This window comes from Clavelina lepadiformis, chromosome 4 (genome assembly GCF_947623445.1).
Source record: "Clavelina lepadiformis chromosome 4, kaClaLepa1.1, whole genome shotgun sequence".
In the NCBI taxonomy this organism is placed as follows: domain Eukaryota; kingdom Metazoa; phylum Chordata; class Ascidiacea; order Aplousobranchia; family Clavelinidae; genus Clavelina; species Clavelina lepadiformis.
Window position 1 is genome coordinate 4,867,187 of NC_135243.1, and position 23,233 is coordinate 4,890,419.

The following is a 23,233-nucleotide window of genomic DNA, read 5'->3' on the forward strand; positions in this document are numbered from 1 at the left end:
TATATTTTACGGAAATCAAGAACGATTTGATTTTCCATTCCGTTTTGACCTTTTCCGCAGATTTAGCATTTGTGGTATTTTTTAGAAATGTACAGTACAGGCCCAAGCGAGCCACAACATTGTGTTAGAGGTATAGAGTATTGCAAAAGTTATGTAAAATTGCTTTAGTTAGACTCTAACTCTAACCACTGTTAGAGGGATGATTTTTTCACTTTATTTTGTTTTAAACTTAATCAAGTATAATAATATATTAGGCCTAAATGTGTGGACTGCATTTGAAAAATAACTTAACCGATGGCCTATTAAACTGTTAGAGTGTTTTGGTTGGATATTCGTTAACTGCTCTTTTATTATAGTATTGTAATGTATTGTAACCTAGTTTTTGTTTCTCCAGTGCACTTATGCACACCGAGCATTTAAGAGCCTCTAGCTTTATCGGTTTGTTGAGTTACTTTAAACGGTGTCCCAGTTTGCATTGGTCTCGGAGGTTTTGTGCAAATGTGTACAACCAGATGACGTCAAAGTATGAGTAGCTGGAGTCTAGTGTACAAATGCATCCTGCACTATACCCGGAATCGGATTCTTCTTGCACTGATTCTAGTTCTTTCTTAAAGGTCCCTCTCCTATTACTCTTTGGTCGTTTTTTTTCCCGTTTTAAGGTACTTAGGTCATTGCTAATTTTGCTTGACGGCTTTTAGGTAATCGTGAGATATCCTGCTAGCTTAAGGCGGGGAATTGCAACTATTTCATTGAATGGTCGGGACTTCTTTCATTGCAGGATCTCTTTGTTTGTTACTTGGTCTCTGTAGCTCACTTCCAATTTTCTTCAAAGACATTGCTGATGGAATAAAGCTTTTAATTTCAGCTTTTTTGGTCGTCTGACTCTATTGTAGTTAAACTTAGGAATAGAAATGAGTTTATTTTTAGAATCACTTTGCTCACAGATTGGAAAGTTTACTAAGTGAACAGGGGTTACAAAATTTAATTGTGTGTAAATAGGCCTAATGGCTATTGTTTCATTTTGATTGCGCTGGGAATTTCTCACTCAAACATTTTGGGTAACCGGGTGCAGGTGTGCAAGAGGTCCAAAATCAAGGTGCACCACTCACTGTGAGTGACCACTGACTTAAACACAAGTATTTGAGCCCTCTTTTGTGATGGTAAAAAGAAGACATTCGAGTGCATCAAGCACAGTCTTGAAAGATCTCGCAGGTGCAGTTGCCATCATGCTTTCCACTATGAAGCGTGATGGCATGCACTGAAGCCTCAATTCTTTGTTTGTTTAAAATTGTATAAAATTGGCATTCAATTAACCTGCTTGGCCTGGTTTGTTTATTATAATACAACGTGTTTGTGTACACTGTACTGTGTAGAATTAATAGAAGTTTTGGTTGCCTGTTAAAGATTTTTCTGTGATCATATGCTATAGTTTCTACTACTGGTATGGTTCTAGCTCTAAGCTAAGTTTATTGGATGATTTTAGTGTGTAATCATTTAGTCAAATCATTAAAAAGATAAGCATTTAAGGAAATTTAGTCCTACAATGTAGGTCTAGATACAGACTCTGCCAAATTATGATATCATTTTTCAAAATGGATTTATAAATACATTTAACTACATGTTAAAATATTGTCATTGTTACATGCAGGAATGTTTATTATTTCACAGTGTTTGTGCCTGAGAAGATGTTATTTCACATACTCGAAAAAATGGTTGACCCTATGTTCTACTCTGTACCAGACTGACTACTATAAAACACTGGATGTTTCTCGGAATGCCACAGCTCAAGAAATAAAGCGGGCTTACCTCAAGAAATGCAAATATTATCATCCGGACAAGCACCAAGGTGATAAGGGCATGCATGAAAAGTTTGTTGCCATCAACGAAGCTTACAGTGTGCTAAGCAACACAACTGAAAGAAGGAATTTCGATTACCAATCCACTTACCATCAGCCTCGACAGACCAGTGGCTATCAGAGTCAATCACAATACGGCTGGAAGTCTAATGTGAGGTCTGATCCAGAGGATGTTTTTAGACGATATAATGAAAAATACGATGAAAAATTACGCTATAGACAATGGCATTATGAAAAGCAGAAAACCGAGCAACAGCATGAAAGGCGCGATCCATACCATGCTTACTGGGAGCATGTTTATAAAGGACAGCAAAACTTTCATAACAGGTATCAATGGCATAACAGTCGACAAAGACACACTTCTAGTGACACATCTACTCAAGATAAAATAACAAAGCAAGAGAAGCACTTCGCCATGTTGTTTTTTGGTGCTTTAGTTTTCATAATTTATTTTCGTATTTATACTGCTATGAAATATTCTCGTCAGAATCTACGACCAAATGATAATTTTAATGGTCCTAATGGCGGAGGTATTCCAAGTGTGAAAGATAGTAGAGGACTTGAAATTAAAACAGAAGAAGCTTAGATGGTGATTTTTGTCCCCGGTTGTTTGAAAATATATTTATAGTTATTTTTCAGCAATGGTTTGTATGGAAAGGTTTTGTTTATGTTACATCTTTGAATCATTTATTTAGCATTTACTGGTATTCCCCTCGATTTTTTGTAGAGAGTGCAAGTTATAAGTCATACAATGCTTTGAACATGTTTCGGTAAAAAGACCAGACTTTCAACTTCTTAAATTTGCGTAGACATCAATCTTTCGATAATGCCGAGTTTTTAGTTTCATTGCCTTTTTTCCATCCGGCCAATGGTTTATTCTTTTAATGTTTTACTCATTTATAGGAATAGGTTTCCGTTAGGATTAAAAAGCTTATGCTTTGTGAACTATGTGAAAATGCAGCGAGCAGTGTTATTGCAGAAGAGTTTCTGCAGTGGATGTGGATGTTTTAACTTCTATCACATAAGGACAATAACTACTCACTACGAGACCCTCGGCGTGCAACAGAATGCCACGGCCAAAGAAATCAAAGAATCCTATTTGAGAAAATGCAAAGAATACCATCCCGACAAACATGAAGGTAACAAGAGGATGCACGAAAAATTTGTCAAGTTAAATGCTGCATATCAGACACTAAGTGACCCGAGCAAGAAGTCGGTGTATGACATGCAACTCAAAGGGCCCCTTCACACACAGTACAGTCAGCCATCTTCAAATAATTTTTATAACAGCCCATTTTATCGTTCATCCCACGAATCAAACTTTCACCCTGGTAGTCCAGAGTTTTATAAGCGGCATTATGAGAGTTTGAGACAACACAGAAATCAATCACCTGGGAGTAGTAACATGCCTCCAATTCGTCCAAAAAGCATAGTTCGTTTCATAATTGCGGCATCTGTCTTTATCTATGTGTCCACTTTTTATGTTATGGTCAAGCGCCATCAAGTGTATAAGCAGCACAACTTGCACTATATAAGGCAAAACCTTGTGAGGGATTCGTAACAATACAAGTAGTTATTTGTCGCAAATTATGCTTTTGCTCTCGTAATAATTTCTTAGGAATTACTTTTATTGCTTTTAATAATTGCATTTTGTTATTAGTAACTTATTTTCAACGTTTAGATACGTATATGACAAGTTTTTGACTTTTAGCAAAGTTCTTTTTGTCAATAGGTTCAATTTTTTGTAAAATAAGAAACCTGTCCATATTTATATGACATATATCTACACGCCACTACAACTGTGTAACACTGATCTTTTTGAACAGGCTGGTTACCATTGATCTTGGCTGAGCATCAACTCTTTGTGTCGTTTTATGTTTATTCGTTGTAAGTTTATAAACTTGCTTCCTAATTAGCGATTTGATAGTAACAAACAAATTTTTGCCAGTTAAAAAGTTTTTAAATGTTGTTGTTTCTTTATCGTTATTGTTTCAATGATTGGGGTCAAAGGTGTTTGAATAGCTGGTGTATATTTTCTGATGTTTCGAGCAAGAATAAGTTTTTTGCTACGGGCACAAGCTTGTATATTTTAATTTTTGAATATGTATTTGCTTATATCATATAATATATATCAATGATATATGTTTTCTGGAATGACTTGCCTAAGGTATAAGTTGTTATGATGTCAAAATATTATCATGTTACAATCTGTTTGTTTATAATTTTGCATTCTCATTTTAGATTTCGACAAATTTTACCATGCTAGAAACTTGATTTTGTCAGAAAATATTTATATATATATACCTGTATATACTCGTATATATAATAAGATGCTGATAATAATAACTAGTAAGTAAGTAATAACTAGCAATAACTGATAGAATTAATAATAACTAATGATAATAACTGATAATAATGCTAGCTGATAATAATAATAATAACAATATTAATAACTATTAAGATCTGATTTCGCTTGAATCTCTTCTGTCAATGGATGTGTTCTGCACTTTCAAGTTTTACTTTTCTTTATTGTACTTCATGTTTTCATGCTTATTTGCTTCTGTATAGAGTTAAGATTTATTGTGTAACAGTAATAGCATATTTTGTGTACTGATATACAAACAAGCTTAAGATAAAGTTAAGGCACTTTGGTATGAAGTTACAAACTGCTAACACTGCGAAATGATTTCTGGCACTACATCTTACTGCCACAGTGGTACATTGCGGGCGTGGCATTGCGGTTTTCTGAACTTTGCAGTGAGAAATTACTCCTCATTTTCCAACAGAGAGAAGAATCATTACGAAATCTTAGAAGTCGACCCTGGCGCCAGCTTTGATGAAATCAAAGACTCCTACATTGAAAAATCCAAAGATCTTCACCCTGATGCTACTGCCTCAAAGGGACAAGACACACATGGAGAGTTCATCGCTTTAAACGAGGCTTACAAGATTTTATGTAAACCGGATTTACGTCGTCAGTATGATGTGCTATTGCACCGGGAGGGTGTTTATCAGGGACCTGTAAAGATGAACCCTTCAGTAAAGAATCCCTATCGATCGGCAAGCTACAAAAACCCTTATCACAATTACAATGAAGGATGGCAGAATGCCGATCACTGGACTGATTATCACAACACATACGGGACTTCGAGAGCTCGCCGGAAAATGCAGCAGGAAATAAAGCACGACTTTTGGCAGAAACACTGGAATTTCTCACGTGAACATGGGGGAGGGGGCCCTCAACTTTCAACTCATAAACAGCCTGAGCCAAAGAAATCCCCTTTACGAGAGCTTTGCTACATGCTCGGCACGATGGCTGTTTTGTCGTTTGGAACACTTTTTCTTTATTATTTTTCTCCGCGTGGACAAATCGATGTGGCTTATTTTCACCAAGAACATGCTGCGTGGCTTTTATCAAAAGTTAATGTAAAAACTGATAAAGCTCCCACCGCAGAGTTAACATTGGAATCGGCTTTTGAAATTAAACCAAAGAGATAAGCGTAAATATGGTGCTTGGTAGATTATGATGCTAAACTATTATTTAAAATATTTTATCTAACTCTGTAAATAATGATTTCTAGTTTTAGTTTATGATGCATCAGATAAATGTATTCAAAACAAATTGAGATTTAGCCTAGGTGAGTGAAAATGACAAGGTTGAAATCAATAAATTCGGTCCTACCTATAATAGATCCTACATTTTCCTGCTTTCTGTATGTGGATTTTCTTGTTTTCTTAGCTATTTATTGTACTTTTTGTCATAGATTTTCCACAGTCAATGACTTAGAAACATGAAAGTTGTTTAGGTGCTGTTTTATAACCTGTCTTCAATTCATGCCTACTTGATTGTGTTTGCAAGCAATAGGTATCCTGCTTAGCAATGTTTTCTGCCGTGAGTTTAAATCACATGTTGGATAAGCATTCAGTATTTAATGAAATAGCGTCTTCGGAAACACAAACTGATAACAAGTCTTCTAAAGCTCAGCAAATCCTTCATATTCAAGGAGGAAATTTGTTTGTCTGGGACGATAAGCACAGCTGTCTACGAAATACAAATCTTCGCTCAGATATTAATGACAGCAACACTCTAGAAGATGTACAGGTGGATTAAGTAACCTAAACTGAAACATTTTTTGGTTTATATAAACTGCAAACGTAAACGTTGTTTTAAGCAGCAGCAGTAGCGTTTGAGTAAATGATTCAGCCTTTTGTAAGCATTGTCTGACAATAGTTTTCATTGTACAGCTAAACATACTCATAACTATGTTTACTATACTTAAGTATTAATATTAGTTATTAATTACTAATTATATTTATATAATATAAAAAAAATATTTTGTCCATCATTTAACAAGTTGACACTTTTTCTTTTTAGTTTCTTCTGTGTCGAAATCCTCCATTGTTCGAAGTGCAGTCGATTATTTTCAACCAATCATCCAATCACGTAGCTCTGGTGGGATCCAGAGGGGTAACTGTGCTTGTTTTGCCTCACAGATTTGGCAAAGATGCCGAATATGAGGGGGGGAAACGCAAGATAACATGCAGGTAAGGAAGAAAAATTCATGATTTGGTTTAAATACAAATGTTCGCGCAAGTTTTTTTAGAAGCAAATTGTTATAAACTTGAGATTATACCCTTGGCCTTGAAGTAACATTCTGGCCACATTTTTACCTCAAGAATGTTAACAATCACTTTGCTATTTTAAACTAAGTACATTTTACCAAATGTTTAACTTAGTATTTTTTCATGTATTTAAAATTTCAAAATAACTTTTACCATTCCAACATTCTAGATTTACAAGAGCGTAAGTTGCACACATTATATGTTCTTTGTTTCCACAATTACAGAACTATTCCTGTAGCTGAACGTTTTTTTACCACCAACATCTCTGTCCAACTGATCCAAGCTTCCTGGTATCCTGATGAGTCTTTTTTGCATCTCTGTCTTCTCACCTCGGATAACTCTCTACGGATTTACAACGTACAAAGCGACTCCCAAATGCCGGTGCAGACTCACAAGCTCGGTCAGATGCTGGAAAACAGCATGTCCCTGGCAGGGTCCAGAATGTCATTGATGTCAATGTAAGTTTGAAAGAGGTAAAACAGCAGGTATCATATATGAAATATCATGTCAGGTAACATATATGAAATATCATATCATATCTGGCATCATGTATCACAATCACAATCACATAATCACAGGTTTAATTAATGCTCTAAAGCAGGGGTCGGGAACCTTTTTGGCTAAGAGAGCCATGAAAGCTACATATTTTTAATTGTATTTCCGTGAGAGCCATATCATATTTTTCAACAATTAATGCAACTAACGTGTGCATTTTTAGGCAAAACCAACAACTTTAGACTACGGTAAATGCCTGAATTTACTCTTTAATAACATGTTTCTTACTGTTAATGCGACTTAAAATTACAGAAAAAGTTTTATTCGTAACAATCGAGCTAAGAAATGCCAGCTTAGATTTATCTGCGAGCCAGATGCCGTCATGAAAAGAGCCACATCTGGCTCGCGAGCCATAGGTTCCCGACCTCTGCTCTAAAGAAAGTCTTTGTGTGACTTAAATTCAGTGATAAGAAGAAATGTTCTACTTTACGTTTATTGTGTTTTCACATTTTCATGATTATTATTGTCATCATCGCATTGCTTTATTTAAAGTTTGTTGATTTTATTTTATTTGAAAGTTTATTTCACCTACGGGTGATACTATCGCTCCCAAATGTGAAACTACAGTTTTTTTTTCAGGTATTCAGTGACATCAAGTCTCGGGGAGACTGTGGTTGCCTTTGATTTTGCGTCTCCGATAGAATATATTCCCAAACCAAAACTTCTTTCAAACAAAGACCCAAAACCGATAAAGCTCCAGCCAATTTATTTATTACAAGGCAACGGCGATGTATTAATACTTCTCACCTCGTTATCATCTAACAAGTAACTTTTTGTTTGTGTATTTGGAATTGATTGGTGTGTTTTATCGTCTTAAATTTAGCACAACATTCATTTTTTCATTTCACGTTTTATGCTTTTTCATTTTGAAATTGATCATTGTATATTCACTATTAAACATTCTATTAATTTAGCCCACAGTAAAAAATTTACGCCTGCCAGCTGTAGGTGATAGCATGACTCGGTTGCCACTTGACTCGACTTCGACTTGACTTTGCCCAACAAGTAGTTTTGGTGGCCGAGAAACATCTGGCTCAGATGACGACACAAGGCTCACAAACTCAAATGCAAGCGTAAAACACGTTCTTCTTGGTATATAGATTTAGCAAGGGCGTGCTTCACGGTCCACTGATCATGCTTCCATCAGCGGAGGACAACTACGGCACCGAATCGTGCTCCATTCGAGTCATGAAGAGCTCGCCATCGGTTATTGTTATCGCCACGGCAACTGGCAAGCTTTATCATTGCATCGCTCTCTGGTCGAACAACTTTGACGAAGATCACGACGCAGGAGACTTCGATGCCCAGGTAGTGACGCAAACTGTGACTAGAACTATCATAAGTTTTACTATATATAGTCAACCATCTGTAAACTGTAGTAACTTTAACTATGATTTGCATGCACTCCAAACAAGAGTATATAACTCTGTAGTTTAGCAAGTTGCTGAATCGTAGATATTTAACCACTTTAAAATATTGTGTAGGTGTGCAGGTGCACTCATCAACGATTGAAATGTGAAATGTTATTTACAGATTCAACTTCTGACATAAAAACTTTTTCCTGCTTATCTTTTTAGTCAATGATATCGAGAGAAAGTCTTTCAAGAATTGAATTATCGGAGGGTGGTGAGGTCATAGCTCCCACGTTGTACGTTTATGAAACGGTCGAACTTGAACTTGACTTGACTGTCTCGGATGACGAGCCAGAAAGCCATGACATCACACTACATGAAGGTCGTAATATTTATATTTTATTCGTAACTAAATAACTGGTCAACTATCACCAGTAAATTTATGATGTAACAAACTTGCAAAACATTTCTTCTTTGATGAAGAACTAATACTTTCAACGAAATCTTATTGTCAAAATATTTGGGGCTTTTAACATATTTAACTGCCTGTAGTGAAGCATATTATAATGTAGAACTTATTCTTTTATCAGGTCAATGGTTTATTTATGCTCGTTACCTTCCTTTAAATTATTTAATTAATTTTTTAATTTTAGTTATTTTTCATTAATTTAATTATTTATTATTTAATTTTAAATATTTTAATTTTAATTTAATTGTCTTTCAGATCCAGTGTTGCCTTTTCGCTACCATTGCTGCACCTCGGTAGGAATTCATTCCATAGCGATGCCGTGGATAGATAAATTGGGTGCTTTTGTGAATGCCGATGATGAAAATAAAGAAGTACTGTCTGACCTTGCACAGGTGAAGTACAGTGAGAAGGAATTCTTGGAGTATAAACAAACAGTGAACAGAATGGAGTGTTTTGTGTCCTGGTTGTGCTATTATAAAGATACTTTGGCATTGGCGTAGCCCAGAGGTCGGCAACCTGCGGCTCCGGAGCCGCATGCGGCTCTTTCAGCCCTCTGCTCTGGCTCCCGTGACTTTAAACACTGCGAGCTTAGGCAATACAAAAAATTTGTTGTAAATTAATAACGACTCTATAGTTTAAACTAGTTTTGTTGAAAATTATGACTTACAAATCCGTTTTGTATGTTTTTTCATTAAGATCTAATGCTTTTATCTTGCTAAGGAAAAAACCCTTCAGGACTGTTTGGAATAATGGCGGCTCATCACGGCTTACAATGCATGTATGCGGACAGATTCTGATTTGCCCGCCCCCCTCTGTGAAACGATAAAGAGCATATTGTTACGTGTTTACCGCACAATTAATGTTAGCATTATCTTATACCTGGCAGTGTCACGATGCAGTGTGTAGTAGCCAGTAGCATTTTGTAAACAGTTTAAAAGTGTCAGATACTCTTTGTTAAATATGTAAATCGCCATTAGTTATTTATCAGTAACTTTTGCAAATTTGCCAAATTATTGCCAGTAGGGTATACCAGAGTGATCTTTAATAGTAAGCCTAGTTTCCGTAGTCTAGAGCAGCATCTAATTGAAAATCTTATAGGTAATAAAGAGTTTAGAAGCGATATTACAACAAAACAGTATAGTCTTGTATCGATTAATAATTAATTAGCAATGGAAAAGTGTAAGAAGAGAAAAGTTGCGGACGAAAAAAGAATGTTCAACCCCTCATGGACAGATTCATTTGCTTTCATTGCTAGCAAAACTGGCTTGCCGGTATGTTTGTTAGGTGATGAGGAATTAGCAAACAACAAAAAATCAAACGTTGAAAGACATTTTCTGAATAAGCACAACACAATGTCTTTGCAGAAAAATATCCTGCTGGAGATCAGCGAAAAAAAGCAGTTTTAGAACTGCGGCGGAGAGCCAATCAAAGCAAAACTTTTTTCAGTAAGTGGATGAACTCATCCACATCAAGCACTTCTGCTAGTTTTATAGCGGCTCGAGAGATAGCCTGTCATGGAAAGCCATTTACAGATGGAGAATATTTAAAAGAGACATATATCAAAATATCAGAACATCTATTCTCAGACTTTAAAAACAAGAATAAAATCATTCAGAAAATCAAAGACATGCCCCTCTCAGCAAAAACTGTCAAAGACAGATCTATTAGAATGGCAGCCAACATCAGTTCTCAACAAATTTCGGATATCAATTCAGCCCCAGGATACTCTATTGCTTGTGATGGTTCAAAAGATATCAGTGATGTTGAGAAAATATCGCTGTTTTGCAGATACGTAAATTCTACTGGATTAAAGGAAGAATTGATTGAAATAATACCACTAAAAGGCCAGACGCGAGGTGAAGACATCTGTGGGGCAGTTTTAGACTGTCTCAAAACAAATGAAATAAACACAACTCACTTGGTTTCGGTCGCTACTGATGGAGCACCAAATATGGTAGGAACGCAGCAGGGGTTTGTGAGTTTACTTCAGAAGTCATTGGATAGAAATCTGTTGACGTTTCACTGTATGTTACATCAGGAGGCATTGTGCGCTCAAACATTTTCCCCGGGAGTGCAATGAAATGATGAATCTCGTCATTCGAGTAGTAAATAAAATAATTGCACAAGGATTAAACCACCGACAGTTTCGTTCATTATTAGATGAACTTGATAGCACATATCCAGATCTGCGGCTACACAACAAAGTTCGATGGCTGTCCCGAGGGGAGGTACTGAAAGATTTGCTGTGAGTTTGGAACACGTAAAAACGTTTTTAAAAACAAAGGGCTCTCTTTTCCTGAATTGGATCAGCCAGATTGGGTAGAAAAGTTGCATTTCATGGTGGATATGACATCGCACCTCAACACGTTAAACAAAAGCCTGCAAGGAAAAGGTAGCACAACCCTGCAGATGCTGGAGGCGGTTTTGGCTTTTGAGCGCAAGATGACAGTGTTTGCCAGAGATGTACAGAGAGGTACACTACTTCACTTTCCCTTTCTAAAAGAGTTCAAAGAAGCACACAACCAGTTAAATTTTGTTTACTTTCAGCAAGCTATCATCGATATGCAAACTGTGTTTCAACAACGATTCTGTGATTTCAGGAAGGAAAAAGATACGTTATCCTTCCCTATTACACCTCTGGAAATCGATCCATTACTGCTGAATATGACTGCATTCACAGCTGTAAGTCAAGCTACTCTTGAGCTTGAACTGGCCGATATAGCTGACAAGGATGTGTGGGTATCTAAGTTCCGAAGCTTGAGAGCTGACCTTGAAGATCTTGCTCGCCAGAAGGCCACGCTTCGTCAAAACCACAAATGGAGTGACCTTGAAAAGCTTCAAAAACCAGACAAGCTCGTGTTCGATACGTGGAATGCCATACCTGACTCTTACATGAACATGAAAAAATATGCATTTGGAGTTCTGTCGATATTTGGATCAACATATTTATGCGAACAAAGCTTTTCGGTCATGAATTACTTAAAAAATAAACAACGCTCACGCCTAACAGATGAGAGCTTGCAGTCCCAGATGAAACTCAAAGTGTCATCTTATCAAGCTAATGTAGATGTGTTGTGCAGTGAAATTCAGAAGCAAATATCGCATTAGCTGGGTGGAATAAATGATTGTTTGAAAGTGTTGTGTTTAATAGTCGGGTTTTGTTTGTTGAAATTACAGAATATTAGCATGTACAAAGCAAAAATTTTAAGAAATTCTGCATGAAGTGTAGGCTATAATTACCTTTTGTTTTAGTGGCCAACTCGACAGTTACATGTTATGGCTCCGAGTAGGTCTAAATTTAAATGAACTTGGGAACATTGGCTCTTTTAATGCTAAAGGTTGCCGACCTCTGGCGTAGCCTAAACAAGGAAATATGCTTTGAAATACTCAATTCTTGAATATATCAAACCAGTGTGGACAGTTACACAAATATTTCAGCCACATTCGATGAACATTCTGCATCGAGTTCTAGGTGCAATGCAAGCACTTGTCAGTTTATGAGTCTCGTTCTAACAATTTCAGGGTGATCCATGTGTTGTGGAACATGTACTTTGTACCAAACCCACTCTGTCATCACCTGATTGTAATATCATTGGGTTGACTGTGGCAGCTGATCCTATGTTCGGACCATCACTTATCTGTCTAACAGACGATTGCCATTGCTCAGCTGTTCCACTGTTGTAAGTTTATTTATCTTTATCTTTGGCGTTGTCTTTACAATAATGGTGTATTTTTGAGATGTGGTTATCTGGTGAATGTGTTTAGTAAATGCTGCCGCTTTTTTCTAAATTTTTCTATCAGAAAAAAATGTTATTTGAACTTCAACTGATTAATTTTAACTTGTTTACAAAGTTGCTTTTGTAAAGGAATGCACTGGACTGTACAGCGTGTGTTTTTGCTCTAGATTACTGCTTATTATTTTTGTAAGTGTGTATTTTTGCCCCTTCTTTTGATTTCTGCTCAATATTTTCATCAACAGAAGCACATTCAGGCCATCATCTCCCCCTCTGATGTCGTACATCGAAGACGATACCTTGAGTACCTCACCCCTGAAGAAATTGTCAGAGACTAACTTTGTTGACCATATAAGGTCATTATTAAAACGAGATGCATCTCAGCCAATAATCAGGTAAACAATGATCATGTCTTTTAAACAACTTACAAACTTTTGGCAAGATTCTTGTGTAGTATTAAAACTTGTTTTTGTCACATGTCATGTATTTATGTGCAGGTTGCAGCCACAAAGCACACCTTTCGGCATTTTTTTAAGATAAAAACCTTAGTTTTATTGAAGAAACATTGTCTTGCCATTTTTAAGTAAACTACACGGTTCAAATAGAGATAAAATGGCATGTCTACATTATATGCCTTGAGCATATTCTTTTAAAACTGTGGGCAATTTTTAACTCACAACCCTTATAATTATATTGATCTTTTACAATATAGAGCTGGCGCATGGAATGATGAAGCAAATGACCGAGAATGTTTACAGTTGCTGACACGAGCCACACAAGTCTTTCGAGATGAATATATTTTGAAGCAGAAACTTGCCAGGGATGCGATTTCGAAACGTGTCATGCTCTTAAACGAACAGAAAGGGCAACAATTAGAAGATTTACAGGAACTGAACGACACGAAGTAAGAACTTTAAGAGATACTTTCTGAGATATATCTTAGTAATATGATGCCACATCGATGATTCTTGTTAATAATGCCACTTACTGTTCCATACGCTACGATTTCAAAATACGTTTTGTGTCTACGTCACCGCAATAGCTAGTTATTTAGAACATGTCTTATTTAGTTTAGCAATTACCTATCATTTAACTGGATTGATAAGCATTCCAATATGGCGATATCCACCTTCAAATTTCAACCTTCGTTTTTGACACAGGGCGTCCATTACAACCAACGCTGAGCAAATCGCAAATGATTACGAAGACTGCCAGGAACGACAACAGGTCTTACTCGAACGTCTAGAACTTGTTGTGAAGCGAGTTAAGGAAAGTGACCCTTACTTGTCAAAGGTAAGGTCTTATTGATAGATGTGCAGCGATCTCTGGTTAGTGAGATCACGTGTCTGCATCAATAAACTCTGCTTCACCTGACTTCCATGAAGGCTACGTGTCCCTCTCTGCCAACACAAATTGCACACAAACAGTCGTTAAAATCGCAATTAAAACCTTTACTCAAACTCGTGAAACATAGAACATTCTATGACATCCTGCCGGCACAAGCATTTATAAAGTACACCCAATGGCAATTATATGTGAGTAATATGTGAGAAATCCGAAAAGTTAAAGGGATAATGCTATGGTGCATGACTGTGTGGCATTAGCCGCCACAGACGAATGCTCATTCCGTCGTCATGCTGACAGTGGACTTGCTAGAAATCGTATTGTTCTCGGCAATTGTATATTATCTTGATTATAGTCAAAAGATGTGTGTGAAAATGTACACAATTCATCTCCATTGACTGCAGCGTGTAGCAAGACACCTTTCATTAAATTGTGTTTGTTATCGCATCTCGAGGAATACCTTAATAACAAATTTGTTGTTTACCCGGTTTCTTTTAAGGTTTGACTTTGACGACCGCTAAGAAATATTAACAGACCTCGAAAGAATTTTTGAGGCCACCACTTTAAAAAAGACTAAATGCTGGTTTTCTGCTGCTGTAGAAATTGAAGCAATAATTCCGAAAAACAAACTAAATTTTCTTGGTAATTTATCCTCCAGGCTGAAGTTAGTATGGGGAAGGAGTTGAAGTCCTTATCGAGCAAACTCCGCCAACTGGACAACAACATCAAGCAGCTGAAGATCAAACAGGAATACCAGGAGAAGAAGCAAGAGAAAGGATCAGGATTGAGGAAGAACTTCCCACCAGGGGGCAGCATCGCGAGCATGTCGTTGCAGACGGAGAAATTCAAACAAATTATCTTGGAGGAGTAAGTCGATGTTGTCGATCTGTTGTTCTTAAATTGTGTCGTAAATTTTGGACAGTGACTGAGTACAAGATAGTTCTTGAGCAATAATTCTGGCAAATGTTGTATTTTATCTTTAACTTAATCAATGAATATAATGCAGAGGTGAAAAAATCAGTGAATTGATCAAGAAACTCAACAACATGAACGTTCAAGTCGGATTATGATGTCACAATAGAAGTAAATCCTAATATTTATTTCCACAACTTTCGACAAAAATTATTGTTTTATTCTCTCATTCTGCTGGATGCAAGGAATGTTTGGTTGAGCCATCATGCTGAGGCGTTATAAACCAAACTATTTTGTACTGTTGGTTTTCTATACTTTTCTATTAAAGCAATCATTTCGTGTTTTTTGGTGTCGATTTTGGTTTTTATATCTCAGTCGTCCGCAGTTCAAGCGCATTGGTATGTTGTTAACAACAACGTTTGTGGCTTGCAGATACCCATTTTTTCAATATGTACCTTTGCACTCAGTTTGTAAACTCTGAGAATGGCTCATACAGCTTGAACTTGTTTAAAACTTTATTTTATAGGAAAGCTTGAAAATTATTCAAAATTTCGTTTTCTTCTACAAGAAACGCAAATGGTAACAAGCAGAGAAGAAGTATTTTATGTAACAAAACGATTATACGTAACCCATGTTCTGTTTACAGAGATAAATTCGTTGGTGTCTCTATTATAGAAACAATGTGCTTCAAAATTGTCTAGCCTTCCTTTTCCTGGAAGTGAGCTTAGCAGAAGGCAGTGGAGATTTGTCTGCTATCAAAACCCTCAGAGGTCTGTTTTGGCCCAACGCTATGCTTCGCATAAAACAATTTTTTCTTTAAAATCTCAAAACCAAAAACTCCCACTGTTTCTGATCAATAAATAGGCGTTTCCCTACAAATGATTTAGCAACTTCACTTGAACTTTAGTAGCCAACTCCAACTTTCACTTGACTTTCATTATATCAACATCCTCCAAAATATATTCTCTTCGCTCAATACTTTGTGCAAAATCAAGTCTGTCTGGTTTTTCGACAGAAACGTTTTCTTGACTTTCGTCATGATTTAACAAACGGATGGTGGCGCTAACGATTTTCGTTTTCGAGAAAAGTGAGAGGTCTAATTTGCTCCGCTTTCCCCTTACATGCACCTTAACAACGCATGGGATTTTTTGTATAGTAAACATAATCACTGCTGTAGTGATTGTATGTAGGAACCTTACAGCTTGTAAGGCTCTAGAATCTAGATAATACGTGTCAAACTCGCGGTGACCCGCTTTACAATAAAACTTGGCCCGCAATGTTATTTTATACATTGAGCTATTTCCGGCCCACGAGATCATTGTACAGTATAACTTACTTTTTTCAAGCAAGAAACAAAATTATAACAATTCGCACAATGCATCAGCACAACAGTTGTCCCACTATACGATAGAATAAATAAGTTTATTCTAACATTTGTAATCTGGGATACTTTTTTCTTTATTGTTTGTTAATTTTTTAATGCTTTTGTAAGGAGATGAATGAAACATAATGACGTAAGAGAACTGTGATGTTTATGGACAATTAATTAACCTAATTAATTCTATACTCCAGTGCACATACCGGAAGCCAATTCTTAGCGTGAGACCGACCGACCAGATCACTCTACATAAGCAGTGCTAGAGCGCGGTTCGGTTAAATCTCTGCTCGTTCTTACCCTATGTTACCTGACGATTTTACGTGATCAATACATTATATTACAAGAACAATAATCAAAAATAGCCTAGTCAAAAATCGTCAAAAACATCAAAAATTTGGTGTTGTTTTGCTGCCTGTTGCTATTCATGTAGGGCAGAGGTCGGGAACCTATGGCTCGCGAGCCAGATGTGGCTCTTTTGATGACGACATCTGGCTCGCAGATAAATCTGAGCTGGCATTTCTTAGCACAATTGTTACGAATAAAACCCTTTCTGTGATTGTAAGTCGCATTAACAGTAAGAATCAGGTTATTAAAGAATAAATTCAGACATTTACCGTTGTCTAAAATTGTTGGTTTTACTTCAAAATGCACACGTTAGTTGCACTAAGTGTTGAAAAATATTATATGGCTCTCATGGAAATACAATTAAAAATATGTAGCTTTCATGGCTTCCTTAGCCAAAAAGGTTCCCGACCCCTGATGTAGGGGAAGGTGGTGTAAAGCGGACCAACGGGGTAAAGTGGCACACCCCTCTTATTTTCTTAATAAAGTTTTTTAACCGCGCGGATACCACTAAGTTTAGTGAAGCATGACATAACGTGGTTGCACCATAGATATCTTATATATAATAACTAGATATCCAACTACCTTGCGCTTGCGCTTTAAGAAGTGAAGCCAGTATGGGTCTGCCATTTTGTCAACATATGCGACCAGAAACGCTCTTGCGCATATGTGTGGAATGGAACATATGAAAGGATTATGTGAGATTGGCAAGTAGTAATAAAATGGAAAGACGTTTTTTATGATGCAGACGATGCTAACCATTATTCCTAAAGCTCAATTGCGTATTTAAAGGGTGTTTAATGTTTAAATAGCCTAGAATGATAGTGGAACCGGCCTTAGGGTATCAGTTTGTGCTAATGGTAGGATGTTTCTGGCGATAAGCTGTTGGAAATAGTTTTTTTTTTTTGACCGACCATCATGAAGTTTTAAATGTTCTTCAATAAAAAATATTTTACTTGCTGATATTGGCCTAGATTTCTAGGCTACCGGCTATTTGCAAAAATGTCATGGTGGTGTAAGCTTATGACAAATTTTAATTCGCTTGTGTATTACTTGTGTGAAGTATTACACAACAAACATATCTGTCATAAAGACCGCGTATGCTGGCGGTAATTGTTAGAATATGAGCGAGGACGATTGATGGTTGATAACTTGTTTACTTCTGCTTCGATGGTATGAGTTCTCATTACGGCGTGCTTATGCTGTGAGTTCCTTAATTCTGTCTATACAAATTACAAAATAATAAAGTTCCCATTTTTATTTATTATCAGACACGAAGGCTTTCACCTTCAGCCAAAGCTTAGTAACAAGTGAAATCAATCACGTTCAATTTTTCTCAGGCTGTAAAAATTGAACATTCTGGTGTAAAGTTTTGATACTGACATTCCTTGTGTATGCTATGTTTCAACATGGAGGCATAATTTCAACAACAAAAGGTGCTAAACTTTTGATTGAATTCTTTAATAAAACGGTGAGCTTTGGGACTTGTCTGCTGCAGAGTTTTTCTTCCTTTGGGACAATTATCCATAGTGATGCAATAAATCAATGACATTCTTCATTACTTTACTTCAATGACCAACGTGTGAAACGTTTTGTTCAACCAGCAGTAGGCCTATTCTGTGAATTTCGTTTTTCTTATCAGTTTTAAGGAAAAGCTAGGAAGTGGCCGTTTCTGATAGACAACAAAGCAAAGAAATTCACAGTTTATACAAAACTTGTACATTTTGAAAGGGATTGTATTGTGATACAGATAAACATTATTTTAGGCAGACAGGCAGTTTGTGTGTAGCTGATTTTATCTTAATTTGCCCTTGAAAAATTGAAATCCAGGATTTTCCCACCTTGTATAGCAACTACTGCATAAGTAATGGGAAATGATTAGGATGCTGGACTATTGCTGTTCACAATAGCATTCGGATCTTCTTACAGGGCCAACTTTAATCTCACCACACTGACTAAAAAATTGGTAAATTCTTTAAATTTATTTAATGCTACTACTTGATACTTTCTTAAAGTTTTGGAATTATCAACAGTTTGTGTGGTGGGATTACTTAAGTGTAAGTACTAATTATATTCCTGAGTTTTCTTTCAAAGAATGTTGTGGCAGATCAACATTATGTCAAGAACACCCAGATCTCGTTCGCAAATGCAAGCATGTTGCACATTATAACACTCATCATCTCATTTTAGAAATATTTATTTCATAATGGTTACTTGTTCGGCATATAACTGTACTAATCGATCTGGAAAAACAAATATTGATAAGATATCATTCCATAGATTTCCGCTATCAAACCAAGATCTTTGCAAAAAATGGATAGTCGCAATGAAGAGAGACAAATTTAAGCCAACAAAAATCAGTGTACTTTGTGGAAAACATTTCAAGGCAAGTGATTTTCTTGAAGGAGCAAATAAACGCAATTATCAGCGTGTACGACAATGTCTAAAAAACGATGCAGTACCTTCTGTTTTTTCTTTTCCATCCCATCTCTGTGCCCCACCACATTTATCCCGTAAAAGAAAACAAAGGGCTAGCATTGTTATTAGCTCAATGAAAAAAAGCAAGGCATCAGAAGACAAAAAAAGCATGCAAGCAGTTACGTCCAGTTGTGTTGCACAGGAACACAATTACTCAGCATCGGTAGTACTGACACCAACGAAATCTCACTTGCGCAAGAAAATTAAAATTTTAAGGCAAAAAATACGACGTTCTGACAAGAAGGTACAATCACTAAAAGCAATTATTGACAATCTGATATCTAGCAGTTACATATCAGAAGAAGCAAGCACAATGCTAGCCAACAACTTTTCCGGCATCACAAAAGAACTGTTTAGATCTCAATTGATTAACAATGGACGTAATTCCAAAGGTCACCGTTACAATGATGAAATCAAAAAATTTGCTTCCACACTTCACTTCTATTCTCCAAAAGCTTATGATTACTTAAGACGATCATTTTCTTTGCCAGCACCAAGCTCTTTGGCAGACTAGGCATCATCAGTCAATTGTGAACCTGGTTTTTTTATTGATGTTTTCAGTCACCTGCAAAAAAAGGCCAATACTGACAAAACATACTCAGACTGTGCACTAATGTGCGACGCAATGCACATCAGGTCACATACACCTTTTAACAAGTTTACTAGAAAATATGAAGGTTTTGTAAACTATGGGGAAGGCATACTTCCTTTTGATACGGAAGCTGCTGCAAGTGAAGCACTGGTTTTCATGCTAGTTGGACTACAAGGCTGCTGGAAATATCCAGTTGGATATGTTTTATGTAACAAGATGACAGCAACTGATTTAAAGTTGCTCATTTTCAAAGCAATTGAAATAGCATCATCAAATGGCTTAAATATTGTTTCCGTTACCTGTGATGGTGGCAGTGTAAATTTGCAAGCTATGTGTCAAGCTGGTTGCAAGATAGGGCAATCTGTGGCAGAAATTGACGGCGCTTTTAGACATCCAAGCAAAGAAGACCCCATTTACTTTATGCCAGATCCTTGCCATATGCTCAAACTAGCTCGAAATGCTTTGGCTGACTTGGGCATCATCCATGATGGAGAAAAACAACCTATAAAATGGAAGCATATCAGCAATTTACACAAAATTCAGCAGGAAGAAGGCCTTAAATTTGGCAATTCATTATCAGTCAGCCACATTGAATTTCAAAAACACAAAATGACGGTGAAATTTGCAGCCCAGACAATTAGTAGTTCGGTTGCTGATGCTATTGAATTTTTGATGAAATATGGTCATTCTGAATTTAAAGACGCCATTGGAACGATCCATTTTATCAGGGTCATTGACCAATTGTTTGATGTTTTAAATATTAGAAACCCATATGGAAAAGGTTTCAAGAAACCTTTGAAGCTTTCTGACAGAATGAGATGGGAAAGTGTGCTTCGCAACTCAATCACTTACCTATCTCAGTTAACTGTAAATGGAGTTCCTCTCTTAGCACACCGAAGGAAAACATTTGCTGTGGGATTCATCCTTGCTTTATCGTCTGTACGTAAAATTGCCATGCAGCTCCTAGCACGACCACAAAATTCACTTCAGTATCTTCTAACATATAAAATGTCTCAAGATCATCTAGAGCTTCTATTTGCATGTATCAGAGGCAAAAACGGATTTAATAATAATCCAAATGTAATACAGTTTAAGTCCACTCTAAGAAAACTTTTGCTTAAAAATGCCATAACAAGTTCTAAATATGCAAACTGCATGACATTTGAAGAGTCATGTAGTCCAATTTTTTCTTTAAAGTGGAGCAAAACTAGAGCACCTTTAATAAATCATCCTCCAATGATCGACAAAGCAGAAGATAATCCTGAGATAAAAGCGTTGTGCTTAAACCTGGAATCATATAAGCTCTCAGAATACCAAGATGCTATACTTGGATACATTTCAGGCTACTTGGTCAGAAAACTGACCGATAGAATCACTCGCTCATATTGTGCTGAAGCACTTATACAAGAGAAGATTTCTCGAGATGACCACAATTACAGCACAAAAAAAAGTCTACCATACCTAGCATAAATTCAAGTCAAAGACCGAGGCGGCTTAATTACCCCATCAGCAGATGTTGTAAATGTGGTCAGACAGGCAGAGAAGCTCTTAAACCAAAACTGTGATACAAAAACACAAAATTGGTTACCGGCAGCAATCAAACAAACTTGTTTTATTTAGCAATGTCTAAGTCATTACTCATAATGATTAATTTCGTTAGACATCCCGAGTATGTTTGAAAAGTATGGTAGACCTATATATTAGATATGGTTTGTATTAGGTTTCATCATATTTCATTTCGTGTCTTTCACATTTATTTCTTTCAAGTTAACACCTGATTTTGTAAAAAATATGTATCAGTGACTTGCTTTGAATCATGCAACTCTTACTCGATTGAAGGGCTACCCCCATTGACTTATGCTAGGCCTACACGGTACCCGTAGGCAATTAGCCTATAGGCAAGCTTATTCATCGATGCAGCTAAAATACAAATATTTACAAAAACAGTCAGTGATAGTGCAATGCAAACACCTTTCAAAAAACTTCCAGGGAATTAGGCCTATACAGAACTACTCCAATTCACATTTGGCTTTTAGCCTTTGTCTCACTCTCTCCAAACGTTTTTGGGCGCATGTGTAATCGCTAGGGCCCGCAAAAGTCAATAAAGCCAAAACTTTTTAAGGACCTCGTCTGACCACGAATCAAAGAATAAAGTTGATTTTAGCACCTAGGGGATTGTTTCTAAGAAGTTTATAGGTCAAAATTTGTCAAATTATGACTTTTGACAAAGTTTTTGTGTTTCTCGAGAGTAATTTTTGTAAAAATCCTCGTGGAAGCATTGTAAATCAGGAACTGCGACACAATTAAACTATATTAACCCATAAAAGCAGGAAAAGTCACAATGCCCACTTGAATCAGCAGTAACTTTTATCGCAAATTGTCCATTGTTTATTCATTGTTACGTATTTAAATAACTCTTACAAAACACTTCCTCTTCATAAACGTGGTCTTTTCGAAGATCAACAGTTCGGATTTTAGGAATAGCCTACAGACATTCTGTAATACAAAAATGCCTAAGCAAGCTAAATCGTCTTCAGCAAAAGTTAGACAGATTTGTCGAGATTTTTCTGATGAATTTAATGCAACTCCCGGGGGTGATTTAAGGTGCAATTTTTGCGAGGTTATAGTGAAGTGCGATAAAAAGTATTTTGTTGAAGGCCACAGGAAAAGTAAACACCATCAAGCTGGATTGGAGCAACAACAAGCATTCCCTGTTTAATTTGCTGTTTATTAGAATTTACCATGCGGAGAAAATCGAGGCAAAGTGCCCTTTTCACAAAGACAAAATAAAACAAGCTGCCTAAATCTATCGCCAAAGAACACGATGCACTTTTTATAATCAATATAACACCTTGACTTTTCGACAAAATATTACGTTTGGGTCTGAAATCGACAAAATATTATATTTGGGTAACTGGAGGAAGAACTGTGGCCTCTACAAATAAGCAATTTCGTTAGGTCAAAATAAAGTCAAAATTTGATAAAAACAAAGTCAAAAAAAATTTTTTTAGGTCAAAATAAAAATGGCCCTAGTAATCGCAGGCTTGCTTCACTTTTCGGCGAGAGTTAGATATCTAGTTATTATATTTAAGATATCTATGGGTTGCACACGCCATTATTCAAGGTTACGTGGCAAAAAAGGCAAGAAAAGGCACGGAATTCGTTTTTTGTACTCTCTGATCTATTGAAAGGTATGTCTTGTAACTTAGATTTTATTTTACATGCATAAGGTAGAAGTTTGGTTGATTGGTAGAAAGGAGTTTTACTGTATAACGTACGCATTACATAGATTCATTCCGCTTACTGACTAGCCAAAATTTGGCCAACAGTCAAAATAATAGTAACCAAGGGGTGGGGGTAAAGTGGACCAGTGGTGGTCCACTTTACCCCGTCGTTAAGTTGTTTTTGTTTATAGTTTCATGACCGAATTAGGTGATGTTTATCTTGTAATCCTGTTTTGTAGAATGCCTCGTAACCGCCAAAGGACATCAACTCAACAATCTTGGACCGAAGAGGCTATGACTATCACCATTCGGGCAGTAAATGAAAAGAGAATGTGTCGTGTTTTGTATTACGTTTGTATTCCATTCGTATTCTA

The 23,233-nt window shown here is 36.5% G+C and overlaps 2 protein-coding genes across 2 annotated transcripts; both read left to right on the forward strand.

Moving 5' to 3' along the window:
• Positions 1-3,417: 3,417 nt before the first annotated feature.
• On the forward strand, positions 3,418-5,721 carry LOC143451461 (uncharacterized). The gene has a single exon (XM_076952032.1). The coding sequence runs from the start codon at positions 4,539-4,541 to the stop codon at positions 5,352-5,354; it is 816 nt and encodes a 271-aa protein (XP_076808147.1). The 5' UTR covers positions 3,418-4,538; the 3' UTR covers positions 5,355-5,721.
• An 11-nt stretch (positions 5,722-5,732) lies between these two features.
• LOC143451460 (nucleoporin 88-like) lies at positions 5,733-15,188 on the forward strand. The gene is made up of 13 exons (XM_076952031.1): positions 5,733-5,958; positions 6,232-6,401; positions 6,704-6,937; positions 7,614-7,799; positions 8,135-8,342; positions 8,612-8,768; positions 9,111-9,247; positions 12,378-12,535; positions 12,835-12,984; positions 13,302-13,493; positions 13,750-13,882; positions 14,592-14,800; positions 14,940-15,188. Exons 1-13 carry the CDS (start codon positions 5,737-5,739, stop codon positions 15,001-15,003), a joined length of 2,220 nt encoding a protein of 739 aa, XP_076808146.1. The 5' UTR covers positions 5,733-5,736; the 3' UTR covers positions 15,004-15,188.
• Positions 15,189-23,233: the final 8,045 nt, after the last annotated feature.

Excerpts from the sequence above, each read along its gene's own strand:
- LOC143451461 (XM_076952032.1), top strand. The coding sequence starts at position 4,539 with ATGATTTCTGGCACTACATCTTACTGCCACAGTGGTACATTGCGGGCG.
- LOC143451460 (XM_076952031.1), top strand. The coding sequence starts at position 5,737 with ATGTTTTCTGCCGTGAGTTTAAATCACATGTTGGATAAGCATTCAGTA. Across the intron at positions 6,938-7,613 it reads AGAATGTCATTGATGTCAAT|GTATTCAGTGACATCAAGTC; the intron begins GTAAGTTTGAAA and ends TTTTTTTTTCAG. Across the intron at positions 9,248-12,377 it reads TACTGTCTGACCTTGCACAG|GGTGATCCATGTGTTGTGGA; the intron begins GTGAAGTACAGT and ends TAACAATTTCAG.